At 33.9% G+C, this 14,474-nt stretch overlaps 3 protein-coding genes across 4 annotated transcripts; 1 reads left to right on the forward strand and 2 right to left on the reverse strand.

The window, feature by feature from the left end:
• Positions 1–6,130: 6,130 nt before the first annotated feature.
• LOC143563625 (small ribosomal subunit protein uS14m) lies at positions 6,131–6,638 on the reverse strand. The gene has a single exon (XM_077051119.1). The coding sequence runs from the start codon at positions 6,589–6,591 to the stop codon at positions 6,289–6,291; it is 303 nt and encodes a 100-aa protein (XP_076907234.1). The 5' UTR covers positions 6,592–6,638; the 3' UTR covers positions 6,131–6,288.
• Positions 6,639–9,668: 3,030 nt separating this feature from the next.
• Positions 9,669–11,929, forward strand: LOC143563638 (uncharacterized). The gene is made up of 6 exons (XM_077051138.1): positions 9,669–9,696; positions 9,915–10,015; positions 10,186–10,380; positions 11,084–11,345; positions 11,563–11,644; positions 11,735–11,929. The coding sequence occupies exons 1-6, from the start codon at positions 9,671–9,673 to the stop codon at positions 11,927–11,929; spliced, it is 861 nt and encodes a 286-aa protein (XP_076907253.1). The 5' UTR covers positions 9,669–9,670.
• Positions 11,930–12,744: 815 nt separating this feature from the next.
• On the reverse strand, positions 12,745–13,474 carry LOC143563627 (uncharacterized). Of its 2 annotated transcripts, XM_077051121.1 has the most exons (2): positions 12,987–13,473; positions 12,745–12,953 (listed from the first exon to the last, which is right to left on the reverse strand). In XM_077051121.1, exons 1-2 carry the CDS (start codon positions 13,368–13,370, stop codon positions 12,780–12,782), a joined length of 558 nt encoding a protein of 185 aa, XP_076907236.1. In that variant the 5' UTR covers positions 13,371–13,473; the 3' UTR covers positions 12,745–12,779. The 2 variants fall into 2 exon arrangements, with proteins under 2 accessions (XP_076907236.1, XP_076907235.1); XM_077051120.1 differs by having other exon boundaries at positions 12,745–13,474.
• Positions 13,475–14,474: the final 1,000 nt, after the last annotated feature.

Raw genomic sequence — 14,474 nt, forward strand, 5'->3', positions numbered from 1 at the left:
GTCAAGCTAGCATAGTCTGTTAGAGTGGGCCGACGGGCTCTCCAAATTAGAAAGTGTGACGACCAGAACACAAAAAGAAAGTCGTCGTTCTAAAAAGATTATCGAGATTTTATAATTAGCTTGCTTTTAGTTATTCCTGTATTAATTTTGTTGTTACATTTTTAAGAATATTGTAACCATATAATTACTATTTCCATCCTTGTTTTTCTTGAATTTGTATTCATTGATGGTGAATAGCTAGCATAGCAACATGTTTGTGTGGAAGCAGCAAAAACAAGAATGGAAATAGGTTAAGATAGATGATAAAAGCTAGTTGTACAAATAGCAATAATAGTTGTACTTTTATTTCTTTATATGTTGAATGTGATATCAAGTGAAGTCCATGAGTTCATTAAATTTACAGGCTTTTTTCTCATGAGGAAGATGGTTGCTTAATTCAATAGGGGTGGTGGGGAAAGGGTCAAAATAGTACTTTTGTTTATTTAAATGCTCAATATTTGTTGACTTTGTTAATTTAAATAGTTATGTGTGTATACTTTATACTAGAGTTTAATGAAAAGTATAATGTGTTGAACTTTCATTTAAGTTGTTTTAAAATAGTATACAATATTTATTGACTTGGTAAATTTAAATAGTTGTGTTTACACACGAGTTTAATGGGAGTGTAATTGTCTTTGTTGACTTTCATGTTTATCTTTTAAAATAATATACAAATTGAAATAAAAAAGAAAAGTCATTAAATTAGAATTTTAAAAAATAAAAATAATAATGAATAGCTTTTAATGTTGAGCATGTAACTCATTCTATAAATCTCTTAAAAAATTGTTCATAAGTAATGTTGTTACAACTCTTTTTTAACTCGTCAATCTTTTAAGACTTATTCAACATATTTATAACTTAATTACAAAGTCATTAGAAACCGTCAACCCGCTTCTTACTCGTCAACCTATCTCGAGTTTCTACTTGTTCTTAACCTCTTTAGACACAATACATTTTTGCAATCCAAATTAGACACAATACATTTTTGCAATCCAAATTATAACCAATTAATTGATAGTAATTCATACTGGTAATGTGACTAATGATACCTTTAACGTTTACTTTAAATGCCAAAATTATCCTCCTTCAACGTCTGACTAGCTTTCATATTTCTCGTCCAAAACAAGTAATAATGCGTGACTGATATAAAAATAACTCAGTCGTTTGTCAAGAGTCATTAGAGTGAGGTTGTCCATTAACAAATAAACTAAAAATCAGAAGTATCGTATTTGTCACATTTTCATTATGAATTAATATCGGTCAATGCTATTATCATCTAATTTTATTTTGTACAAATAAATATACGTGACATATGTATAGTTTCATTTCATCCCGCCAAACCTTCACCCTGAATTTCCACTTGATTTCCTGTTTTCCCTCTTTTTGTACTTTCATGCCAATAAATGAAAAATAGTTACAAATTAATTGGAAGGGCAAGAAACCCATGATAGACATCCGTATATATTTCATTTATGTTAATATTATTTATGCTAATATTTAAAATCATAAAAGAATTGTGATGTAATTTGATGATCTTATTATTCATTAGCTAGTGCAATTGTTTCATTATATTTAATACTAATTTTTATCCTCTGTATTACCGGGTTATTTTATATTATTTGTTTTTTATATTTATTTATTTTTAAACTTTTATTTTTTTATTGTATAAAAGTTAATAATATACTTATGGTTTGATGATAAATTGTTTCACAAATAAATGAGATGTTATAACCCGGTTTAAAAACCATGTGAGTTTGATAAGACCCAAGACCCGTTTATTTTTTTTACTATAAAATTGGTTTTTTAATTATAAATAATATATATATTTTAAATAAATCAGATATTAATTTTTAGCATATCCATACTTTATAGGATTTTTATATCAAATATTTGGTGATATTAGTTTTTAATTTAATGAGATGTTATAACCCGTTAAAGAAATATCTGGGTTTGATAAGACTCATACCCGTGAATTCGGGTCAAATGCATGAGAAGTCTCCATTTAAAAATCAAGCAAATCTGGTGACTCCAAAAAAAGGAAAAGCAACCACATCGCGACACGTAGGATTTTTATGATTTCGTTTATATATATTATATAGATTATAGATAGATAGATAAATAGATAGATATGCTAATATATAAAATCATCTTCAGAAAATGTTAAAAAAAAATCTTCTATTTCATGGTCACGTGTTTCTATAGACTATTTAGAAGTATTAGTAATTTATTTTGCAACCAACACATGAAAATAATTAAAAGATGGCAATATCCGACACAACCTCTTATACGACATGAAGATGAACAAATTTTGGGTTGGCATGTCTTAACTCGTTTAAAAAACGATTCGTACTTGGGTTGATCTGTTTAATTTTATAGGTCAACCCACGGACCTATTTAATTAAATAAATTGGCCCACTAACCCGTTTATGACATTTAAAACTCGCATTTGCAACCAACAACCCGATTAACACATTACAACTCGCATTTGGCAAATTGTTTTGGACGAGAAATATGATAGCTAGACAGATATAATTACTTCTTCGTTGAAGTAGGATAATTTTGGCAATTAAAATAAACGTTAAGGGTATCATAGTCACATTACATGTATGAATTACTATCGGTTAATAGGTTATAATTTGGATTACAAAAATACGATGTCTCAAAATAGGTTAATAACCCGCATACTCGAGATAGGTTGACGAGTAAAGAGCGGTTTGACAGCTTCTAACAACGTTGTAATCAAATTATAAATGAGTTGAATAAGTTTTAAACAAATTGATGAGTTATAAAAGAGTTGTAACAATATTACGAGTCTTTAATAGATTGATGTGTTATATAAGAGTTGTAACAACATTATTTATGATCGGTTTTAAAGATTTGTAGCATGAGTTACCATGTTCAACATTAAAAGCTATACATTTTTTTCTTTTTTTTATACAAATCAACCACCAACCTTTATGGCACGTCTAGATAAATGGGTTAAACCGCCTGTGTTTAGGTTACAAATTTTTTTTAACCGTATGCATGTTAAAATTGTTTTTTTTACACGAATAAAGATACGAGTCGTGTTCAAGTTAATCATTTAACACGTCAACCATAACCCGTTAATGTAACACAATTGACACTCCTGATAACCTTTGAATACTATGGGGCCTATGTATATAGCATCCCAAAAATATATATGATCTAAATGAATATGAAATTTGAATTAAATAATGCAGAAAGTGGTCCCTTTTTTAGAACAAAAAATGTGACATTTGTTAATGTTTGCAAGCATGAATGATGTGACAAAAACAATATATTTTGTGGAGATGTAGGAAATGATCACTTGGTTGGGAACTTTTCCGGTTGCACACAATCTACATAGATTTGACATGTTATGTTTCTTTTTTAACTAAATTTTTTTATTATGTCGTTTGACGTGTTTTCTTTTTGCTAAATATTATGATTTGACCCATTTGACCCGTGTTCCAGACTCATGGTTGTAAAAATTTCGCTTAGACGTCATTAATCCACACGACTAATCACTTGTCTGTATTCCACCGACTAGTTGTCGATCAATTGTTATTTAATTAAAATCAGCAAAAATAAAAACAATTATATACAAAGTTGGTGTGTGTGTGTATATGTGTGTGTTTGAAAAATTACATATAAATTTCAATTCCATTAATCGTTACTCTACCCTACCGCCCGACTAGAGCCTAATGAGTTCTATAAACACTACTACTTCATTACACAATTTGTATAGATTTGGCCCATTTTTTTTTAATTTGCCTCAGTTGACTCATTTTTTTTTTTAACTAAGTAGTTTCATTTGACTATTTATTTCATTTGACATGTTTTCTTTTAGCTAAATATTTTTGATTTGACCCATTTGACTCGTGTTCTAGACTCATGGTTTTAAAAATCTCGTCTATGCGCTGATTAATCGCTATTTGGTTGAAATCGGTCAAATTCCACATATTTACTTATTGTAGGAGACACCCCTAAGGCCCTAAATAGCCAGGTCCAACGGGTTTAGGCCCAATAGATACTGATCCATCCAATCCCCATTTTGGGATCATTTCCTACCAAGTCTTACCAGAAGATTTATTTCACATATGCATTTCTCATATTTATATATACGTCTATTATGATGATTCCTTGGACCGACTCTAAGTGTTAAAGCCTAATGAGTGGTCTCGCGCTTTCAGCCTTGGACCTTTCGAACGAGCTTCATGGTGACTGATAGTTCAATACATCTCCTCAACCGCTGCAACAATCTAGATCACCTCTCAATAGATCTTCGTTGCAAAACTTATAAATGGGATGATCGTGTCATATCTCAAACGAGTAGACAATGAGCCTAGCAGGTTGAAAGTCGCCCAAAGTCTGTTTTCTATTCATACAACCCCCTAAACCATTTTATAAGAAAACATTTTAGATGTTTATTGTACAAGTTTATTACTTTTTTGGTTCTTACGATTTTGTTTGGATTAATCCTGTACAAAGTATTTTTATTATGAAATATTGTCGTTGAAGAAGTAGAGCTGTGCGATGTAAACGAACATGACTGTGATTGCTTCGTGTTCGTATGTTCAAATATACACTTTTGTTAATCAAACACAATTTAGTAAATATGAATCACCTAAACAAACCACCCGATTTCCAGATCAAACATTGATAGAAACAGTCTGCTCAAAAACAATTTCATATCGGCATTAGTTGGCGACTAATCGCTACTCTGTTTAATTTATAGTAATCAGCAATATTAATCGCTAGTTGGTCCTAAGCAGCCCTGATTCCAGTCAATTTCTGGCGACTTTCGTATGTTCAAAATTTTATATATAAAAATGTGTACGTATAATGTATATATAACTAAAACTTACATAATTATTTCTATTATTTGCTAGTCAGTACCCCACCGGCCGACTAGCGCCTAGCGAGTTTACAAAACTTCAAAAACTGATGTTCAAAGTTAAAACGCAACCAATCTTATCAGGCAAAAGTCGTATCAAAGTTTCACATAATCAAACTGAAAACTTCACATAATTAAAAACAATTTATATGTAATATTTAAGTCAAAACTAGTTCAGCAATGAAATAACTAACCTAATCCAACACCAATAACCGAACATATCGGCTGTTCTTCAACACCGATGACGATTGACCTAATCCAACACCAGTACCAATGAAAACACCAAAATAACACCGAAACCATAGGGTATTGATACCATAATCATGAGAACAGAGAACCAGTACCGATGCCGGCTGTGTACGATCGATATTGGTTCTTACAGTTTCAGTAAAGTACCAGTATTTGCCTATTTGGTAAAAATCACTAAAGACTAAATCAACTTAACATGGAAACAGTTAGGGTGCACAAAAAACCCAAACCCGGAACCGTACCCGATAAAAAACACGGAAACAATTTTTTCAGTACCAAAACTCGTACCCAAACCGGACCCAATTTGTACCCGGTAATACCCAAAACCAGGTTTTCAAATACCTTATCTATACATGAAAAATACCCCAAAAAAATCCAATCTATACCCGAAAAATACCCAAATAAAACCCGAAAATAGGGTTTTTCAATACCCGGAAATAAGGTATTCAAATACCCAGTTCTATACCCGACCTAGGTATTACTAATACCCGATTTTTCAATACCCGAAACTGGGTATTTGAAAAACCCGATTTGTGCACCTCTAGGTCCTAGTACCAATATGTAATCAGTTCAATCAAACACAATTTCATATTCAAAATTTTAACATAAAGTTAGATCCAGTACAATAACCATTCATAATAATATCCTCATTTCTTCAACCATATTATTATTATTCTCCTAACATACTCAATAACAATAATATTATTATTATTACCATGATGGTTTCCGTCGAGATTCAAGCAAATTTCCGCCCAAAATGTTTACGTATATATAAAACTGAAAATTACATATAAAACGCGTGTATGTGTATATAAAATTGAAAAATTATACATTAAAGTCTGATCGCGATTAATCGCTAGTCCCTCCCCACTGCCCAACTAGCGATTTTTACAACACTGCTTGTACCGGTACTCGACACCGGTATTCGGTACAATATATTCCAGATCAAACACAATTTCAAATTTCATATTCAAACTTTCACATAATCATAAAACAATTGTTTACAAACTTCAACTTAAAATCAATTCATAATAATAATAACCATTCATAATAATATCCTTATTCATAACAATAATAATAATAATATTATTATTAATATCAAACTACCATGAGGCTTTCTTAACTCCTTGTATCAACCCTTTACCAGCCAAATCTCTAAAGACGATTCTGGAAACCCTAAACATTTTATAAACGGCGTGAGCACGGCCAGTGAACACGCACCGGTTCATGACGCGAGTGAACGAGCTGTTGCGAGGCAACGCGGCGAGCTTGGAACGGTGCGTTTCGCGGACCTCGGGTGGGAGTCCGGTGTCTTTGGATAAGGCTTTGTGGAGTTTGCGACGGAGTTCGAACTTTTCGGACAAGATGCGCCGTTTTTGGTCCGGAATGTTGCGTTTGTCAGACATAGTGTTTGTGATTGTGAGAATGGATCTGGTGATTGGAGGAGTTGTGAAGATGAAAAAATGGTGAAGGAGTGGGAGTAATTAGGGCTTGATTTTGATTTTGATTTTGATTTTGATTTATTTGGGCTGAGTTTGGGCCGTAGGATGGAGTGAGTAATATTGGGAATTTGAAAATCGGGTATTGAGATTTGAGAATACATGGGTTATAGGTGAAAAAAAAACAACCGGACCAGATAAAAATACTTTGAATCGGTTTTTTATACTTGGGATTTTAATACCCGAACTTGTACCCGATCCGTAGGGTACAGATAGGGTATGCATTTCAATATCTGGAACCGGACCCGATTTGTATCCAGTAATACTAGAAAATCCGAACCGGATTTGACAAATACCTGGAACCGGGTTTTTCAAATACCCGATATTCCCCGAAAAGATAATCGTAAATAATGCAACTCCTTAAAAAATCCAATATATATCCAAAAAAATACTCGAAAAAAGCCAAAAAAACCCGAAAATAGGTTTTTTTTTAAATACCCGGAAATATGGTATTCAAATACCCGATTTTAGAATACCTGGTTCTATACCCGACCCGAACCCGATACATAGGGTGTGGTTTTAGAGACGATACCCGGACCCGGACCCGATCCGAGTTTTTCCAATACCCGGTTTCATACCCGAACCCGAGTATTTGAAAAACATGATGTGTGCACCTCTTCATGGGGTTGGTTTCGGATTAGGGTATTTCATTACAAACTATATCATATGCACCGGGTTTGGGTCGGGTATATGAATACCCTGTTTCCGGGTATTGGAAAATCTCTATTTTTCTAGTTTTTTGGCCTTTTTTCGGGTAGCTATAGATTAGATTTTCAAGGGGTTGCATTTTTTATTTTTTATTTTTGAGGAATTTTCGGGTATTTTTCATGTATTTTTTTTGGGTAATTTTGGGTATTGGAAATCTCTAATTCCATATAGAGAACCGGTTTCAGTTTTTGGGTATTACCATGTACAAATCTCATTTAAAAGCGGCTTTTTTCAAGCTTTTACCGAATCAATCTCGATATTCATATTACAAAAGCAACTGAGCATTTTATCTATTCTTCGACCAAAAGTACACTTCCTCCTTCATACTTGACTCTAAATCAGCTTTGCAATCAGGCACAAGATCTAAAGATGATCCGAAGACTCCAAATCAGTCTCGTCAATTCCATGCCCCGAAAGTCCAAAGCTTCTTTTGTAAGGATTTGGTCCATCTCCGCTCTTCAAACAAAGTAGTTTACCTTAAGAGAAACCCAGTTGCTCCACGAATCAATCAATCGATAACAAATGGATAATTAATACAGTGTTTCGTTAGTACGTTTACATATTATTAACCTAACCACGTTCTTAACGACGAATATCTCAATTGGTTTGTTTTTATTATTATTATTATTATTATTATTGTTGTTGTTTTTTAGATTGTCTTCGGGTTCTTCGTTCAAGTTCATGTTCGGCATGTTGCATGACAAGCCGCCGGTAGACGTCGTGTAGTCCCCGGACTCAGAAGTTTTTGATCTTTTTGAACAAGATCCTTTCTTCCTTGGAGCCGTTGGTCCGTTCAAATCGACCAACGGAATCGGTATCCACTTCGCGTGACGTCTGGAAATCTGCCACGCATCCAAGTGGGGAAAATCCTTACATATGTAAACTGAGACATATTCGCGCAAATCGTTCGTTATCATAGTCGCCTCGCTCGCTCCGCTTTGTGGAGTTCGGGACTAGAAAACATTTAGAAAAAATTATATATATCAAATTATAAAAATAAAGTAATAGATTATAAAATAAATAAACTAAAATAGTTACCTCTTGGACGTAACAAGCATTAAATTTTGACATTTTTTTATTCAAATCTCCCCACTTGCCAATCATTTGATCCTTGTTTCGTTCGATTGCGCCGGGAAGTTGCGAGAAATGTTCTTTAATACGTTTCCATAACGCGTCTTTTTTTTTTGTTGGTTTGAGCGTTTTTTTTACTTCGGAGCAATGTAAATAAGCCTTGGTCAAGGCGACCTCCTCATCGGCCAACCAACGCCGAGCACCTCTTTGATGCGGCTCCTCATCCTCGGATTCATCTTCATCCAAAGTTTGCACATCGTGACGAAAAGCACTTGCAAATTGATGTATAACATCATTATTGTCTAGGGGATCGACGGACATTTGAGACGGTTGAGAGCCAAACAATTGAGACGGTTGAGAGCCAAACATTTGAGACGGTTGAGATCCAAAAGTTTGAAAAACATTATTTGGGTAATTTTGGGTAGAAAAAGGGGGTATAAAAGGTTGGTTTTGGGACGGTTGATAATAACGTTGTTGTTGGGAAGGTTGTTGTTGGTTTTGAGACGGTTGAAAAGGTTGGGGATAATAAGGTTGTTGTTCGGAAGGTTGGTTTGTGTCGGGTTCGTCTTGTAAGCGAAATCTCGTCGGTTCGCCTAGATTTTGTCGAACCTTTGGTCGGGTTTGGGTTTTCTTTGAACCCGACCCACGTTTCTTAGAACCCTCCATTTGATATGTTAACAATGGTGTGTGTAATAGAAGATTTAAGTTGGATTTGAGTTGGATTTGTGTATGTTTTGAAGATATATTTATAATGTTTTTATTGTGTTTGTAAATAATGTTTTTTTTTATTTTTCAACTCCAACGGCTAGATTGACCCCCCTCCTCAACGGCTATTTTTCTTGGAAATCACCCCCACCAAGCGTGATGGCCATCACGCAAACTAATCTATTTCCCCGTGACAAGGGGGCGGCAGCGGTGTTGGATGGCTCATCACACGTGACGAGGAGGCCACCACGTACCGCCCCGTCCGCACTAAAGAAACAAGTTCTAAAATTAGTATACATCAAATAAAAAAAGAATCAAAAGTGGGTCCAAATTAAATCCATAGGAAACCAATTGCACATTGTAAAAGAAAAGAATACTTTCTCGATACATTATCAAGAACCAAATGCAAAGTATAGACCAAAAACAAAACCTTGCTTATTCTTATAATCTCATCATCTTTTGAGTAAATTTCACCCCCCCCCCCACCCCCCACCATTCAATCATGGAGAATTGGATCAAGCAAATATGGTAAATGATTAGTTTTTATATATCTTTATACTCCGGGTGTTGTTGTACATAAGCGTTACACTCCTAACGTATAAAATGAACAATGTATTTTTGAGTTTTTTTTTTAACAAAGGTGTCAATAAGTACGCTTAATGTTTGTTCTTACAAAATATAATGTTTTAAACAATTTTTAAAGGGTGATATGTTGTTCATGGTCTTATTATTTATGATCGTTGTAGCATGAGAATTTTTCATGTCGAGGAGGAAAACAACGCACAAACTTCACGTGTAATTAGAGACCGTAAGGTTTCATCTCGAAGAACACGATCATTCAAAGGAGGTAAACTAACAAAAATCAAAGTTATGAATAATTCATGTTTGTTTCTTTCAACTATACAATAAATAAGAAGATGTATTCTTGTAACTTTTAATTAAGGTGTTACTATTTAGAACATATATGAAATGTCATACACCGGTTTGACATAAGTAACACATTTTCTTAATTTGTAGATAGTCGGAAAAGCCAAGATTGGGGTCGAAGAAAACCTTCACATGAAAAGAGTCGCAATGATGAGAAAATGGAAACCGTCGAGTTTCGAACTGCTGTTGCAGCCGCTGCATTCGCTATAAATTCTATTGAAAATAAAGAACAAGAAATAAAACAAGATCCAAACTTAAGCTCAAACTCCAGAAAAACTTTATCGGGTAACATTTAATTTGTATTGCAATTAACATAATAATCCTTCAAAAAAAATATATATTGATATTTAAATTATTATATACTGATCAATTATTATGTTTCATAACCGGAGTTTGAATTATTGACACCACTAACACGAAATGTGTGGTTTTTGGTTTACTTAAACGGGTTCATGTTAGTTTCGGGTCAAACCCGCCCATGTTTAGCTAAGTGAGATATCTTGAGGTCAACATGACGTATTGACTGGTTGGCCCGTTTAACCCATTTGTTTTTATATATACTTTAAAAAAACATGTATTATTATGTCATCATTTAAACCTATTGAGTATTTTATTTCAAAATTTTAAAGATAAAAGAGAAATAAGTATTGCTACGGTAATCTAAACATCCATCTTTTATATATTTTTTTAACTATGAATTTGTAATTTGTATTATTAATTAAAAAAACTTATAATTTTCGAATTAACCGAGTTATGCTATAGTCAACCTGTAAAGAATCATGTTGTGTCGAGGTTCTTGTCAATTTTTTGGGTATGTATTGAAGTTTGATTTGCAGTACCATGAACATGACCTATTTAACACGCATGTTTATAACAAGGATTTTAAGAAAAAAAATTAAAAAAAATAGATATTAGGCATTCAAAGTTTTAACCCTCTTGTAAAAACTTGTTAAGAGTGACTATACCTTTAACAAAATGGGAATTGTAGAAATTATGGAGATGACACCACAACCAAAAACTAATGACGATCTTCCTAGCGGGGCTAATCAACGAAAGCTAGCCGCCATTGATTCGAAAACTGATGAAAAAGTGCCGGTGAAAACTACTGGTTCAACATCATCCATCGAGAAAACTCCTACAATTGCTTCAAAGAAGCAATCGGAAGTAGAAGCTAACCAAAAAGAGCCTGAATCAAAACTCGGAAAACCAAATACTTTGGAGAAAATCCAGTTAGAAAAGACTAGAGAACGGTACGTTTTATTTTCTATCATCAAAACCTTAGAAAAGTTGGTGTTAAAGTTACTAAATTTATTCTCCCATATATTGTTCTTACATTTCACAATTTGGGTTTCCAACAAATCAACAATGAATAAGTCAAGTTGATCTTTTCAAAGTCAACTTAATTTTGAACTAATTTTAAATCAACCATAGTGAAAAAAAAAATAACTTATTCTTGATTTTTTATAGGTATATGAAAGTGAATGCTAGAATATTTGAGTGGGAGAACAAAAAGAAGTCAAAAGCAAAGATGCAATTGATAAGAAAAGAGGTCTGATTTTTATACTGTTTTCTATATCAACGTTATAACATAAAAGCCCTCGTATTTTAACATTTGAATAATAAACAACAAAATGTTCAGGGTAAGCTAGAGTGGAAACGAGCTCGAGCATTGCAAGATTTCAAGAAAAAGATGCAGACGGTCGAAAATATCTCTCGGGGAGCAATATCAAAAAACGAGGAAAACCGGAAACGTGAGGAAGCCAGGGTTAAACAGAAGGCGAATATGATTAGATCAACGGGACAAGTCCATAAGCCTATGTTTTTATGTTGGTGAGATATCAAAATGACTAATTGTTGTGTTTAATATTTAACATGGATGTAACACATAAGTTGTAAAAGATTTGATGTATTTATTTTGGGTGTGGGTGAATATCTAAGTAGATTGCTTAATAATATAAACAACAATGTCAATATTACTCATTGTTTGTGATGGTGACATAATTTGTTGGATACTTAGGCAATTGCTATTTGATACGAAAACATTATTAAAGTTGTCCCGACAATGATCACACACGTGGACATTGTACATATGTGGTTCTAGTGTTTGAAAAAAGCTGAATTACTTGAAAATAAAATGAAATTTATTTAAATGATTTATAATATATTACCGTTCAACACGACTGTGTACTGTTAAAAATGAAATGTGAAATGTTAGTCGGATTGGAAACGTTTAGATTTTCTTTTATGATCAGTTAAAAGCGTGACAGCATAAAAGGTCTAATGATACACACGGGACTACAGTAATAAATTAAGTATTAGAGAAACCAAATAACGTGAAGATATTTGAGTCATTATTATTATTATGAGGAATCATATGGATCTTCATCTTTTAGTTGTCAAAGGTTTGCTTCCACAAACGTTAAATACTAACTTGTTTTAGTGATACTTGACTTATGTTCGAATATTTATTGTATGCTAAAATCTTTGTATAACTAGCTTAAAACCAGTGTACTATTTTTCGATATAATAATAACCTTTTATATATATATATATATATATATATATATATATATGTATATTAAACCTTATTTTCATATTACAAACTTATGTAACACAATAACACATAAATATCACACAGCATACAACACATGTATAGACGTGGTATACAACATGCAATTGTTGCTCTACTTGAAGAAACTTCCCGCAGCCTTTAAAGCATCTCCGGCACCAACCGCACTTTCAAATTCATCTTTTTCACCTTTCTCCTCTATAGGCAGAGGTACCTTCACCTTTTCCTCCTCCACAGGCAAAGGTACCTCCGCCTTTTCCTCCCCCTCCACAGGCAGAGGTACCTCCGTCTTTTCCTCCTCCACAGGCAGAGGTACCTCTGCCTTTTTCTCCTCCAGAGGCGCCGCTGACTTTCCAGACAGAGACGTCTCATCCAGTGGTGTTGCTGTTTTTGTATCAGCAACACCACTGGACTTCTCATACTGGTGCAGATACTCATCTGCCTGGTTTATATACTGCCCCACTCCTTGACTCTCGTCAAACTTTCCATACTGTTTGACAGAGTCAAGGAGGTCGCCAGCTGCACCAGCGACCTTAGGCTTATCAATTTGGTCAGTCTGGTTGTTTGCAGCTGACTGGGCCGCCTCGGCCACCAGCTTGGCACTCGACAAGAGGCCCGTGTTCGATTGTTGATCCGGGTTGGTTGTCTTGTCGTTACCAACGGCTCCCGAGGCTGCGGATTTGATGTTGCTAATGAAAGAACTCATGTTTTCCGGTAACAAAATAATAATAATATTGGCGGGGAATTGAGAGTGTGAATTATGGTTTGTGTGTATATTTTGGGTTAACTGAAAGTGGTTAAATAGTGTAGTTGTTGACGAAATGCCCTTGGTGTGTTATGTACTTGAGTGGTGGTGGGGGGTTACACGAATGAGGGTATAAAGGTCATTTGGTTATTGATTAAGATTATTATATGTCGGCCACATTGTGATCAATTAGTTAGTGGGCCCATGTTTTGGACTTTTAAGTTACGTGGCAGGGGCCTGGTTTTGGGCCTTTAATTGTTTTGAAAAGTGACATTGAGCTACAAATGTTAGTAGTGGGATGGTGGACAAGTATCAATAATAATAATAATATTACCATGTATTTTCGTGAAAAGAGTTTAACAAAGTCATAATTAATTTGACTGATGTCAGTTTAAGCCTGTTGGAATCAAAACCAGTACTGAAATTGGCTTGAAACCGACCTAACCGACAAGATTAATATCGGGTTGTATTAGAGAGGTGTAAAGTCAGTTTGGTTATGGGGGCGTAACTATAACCATAGCTAAATGGATGGTTAACCGTCAGTTATGGATTGGTGTCGGTTAAGTTCGGTTAATCGTCCAGAATATTTTTTTTTTCGTTTATTATAGTTGAAACAGTTCATTTATGGTGTTCCAGTCTCAATTACGAAGTTTCAAAGCAGAAATATGTTGATTTCAAGAATTCAAGCTATGTTACAAGCAATTACAACATATATAATATTCAAAGCTAGAAACGAAGGTATAAAAGATGGAAATAAAGGTAAAAATTAAAGAAAAATACAAACATACAAGGTTTGGTTCAATTCGGTCTCAGATAAAGTTTGTTTACAAAGCCACATTAACAACCATAACCGAATGTTCGGTTAATCAGACTCGCTTAACCATAACCGTCCGTTTTTTTGGTTTAGATTAATGTCGGTTAATTTTTTCGGTAAACGGGTTGGTTTTTTGCTCACTAGTCACCCCTAGGTCGTGTCTTGATACTTAGAAACCGGTCAAATCCGACTAGAACCAGACAAAACTCAATTTTAAAACGGTCAAACCAGATCTGACTTTTGGCTAGAAT

This window comes from Bidens hawaiensis, unplaced genomic scaffold (assembly GCF_021521415.1).
Source record: "Bidens hawaiensis isolate Kalapana, Puna unplaced genomic scaffold, B.hawaiensis_p1.1 tig00021502_1, whole genome shotgun sequence".
NCBI classification, from domain to species: Eukaryota; Viridiplantae; Streptophyta; class Magnoliopsida; order Asterales; family Asteraceae; genus Bidens; species Bidens hawaiensis.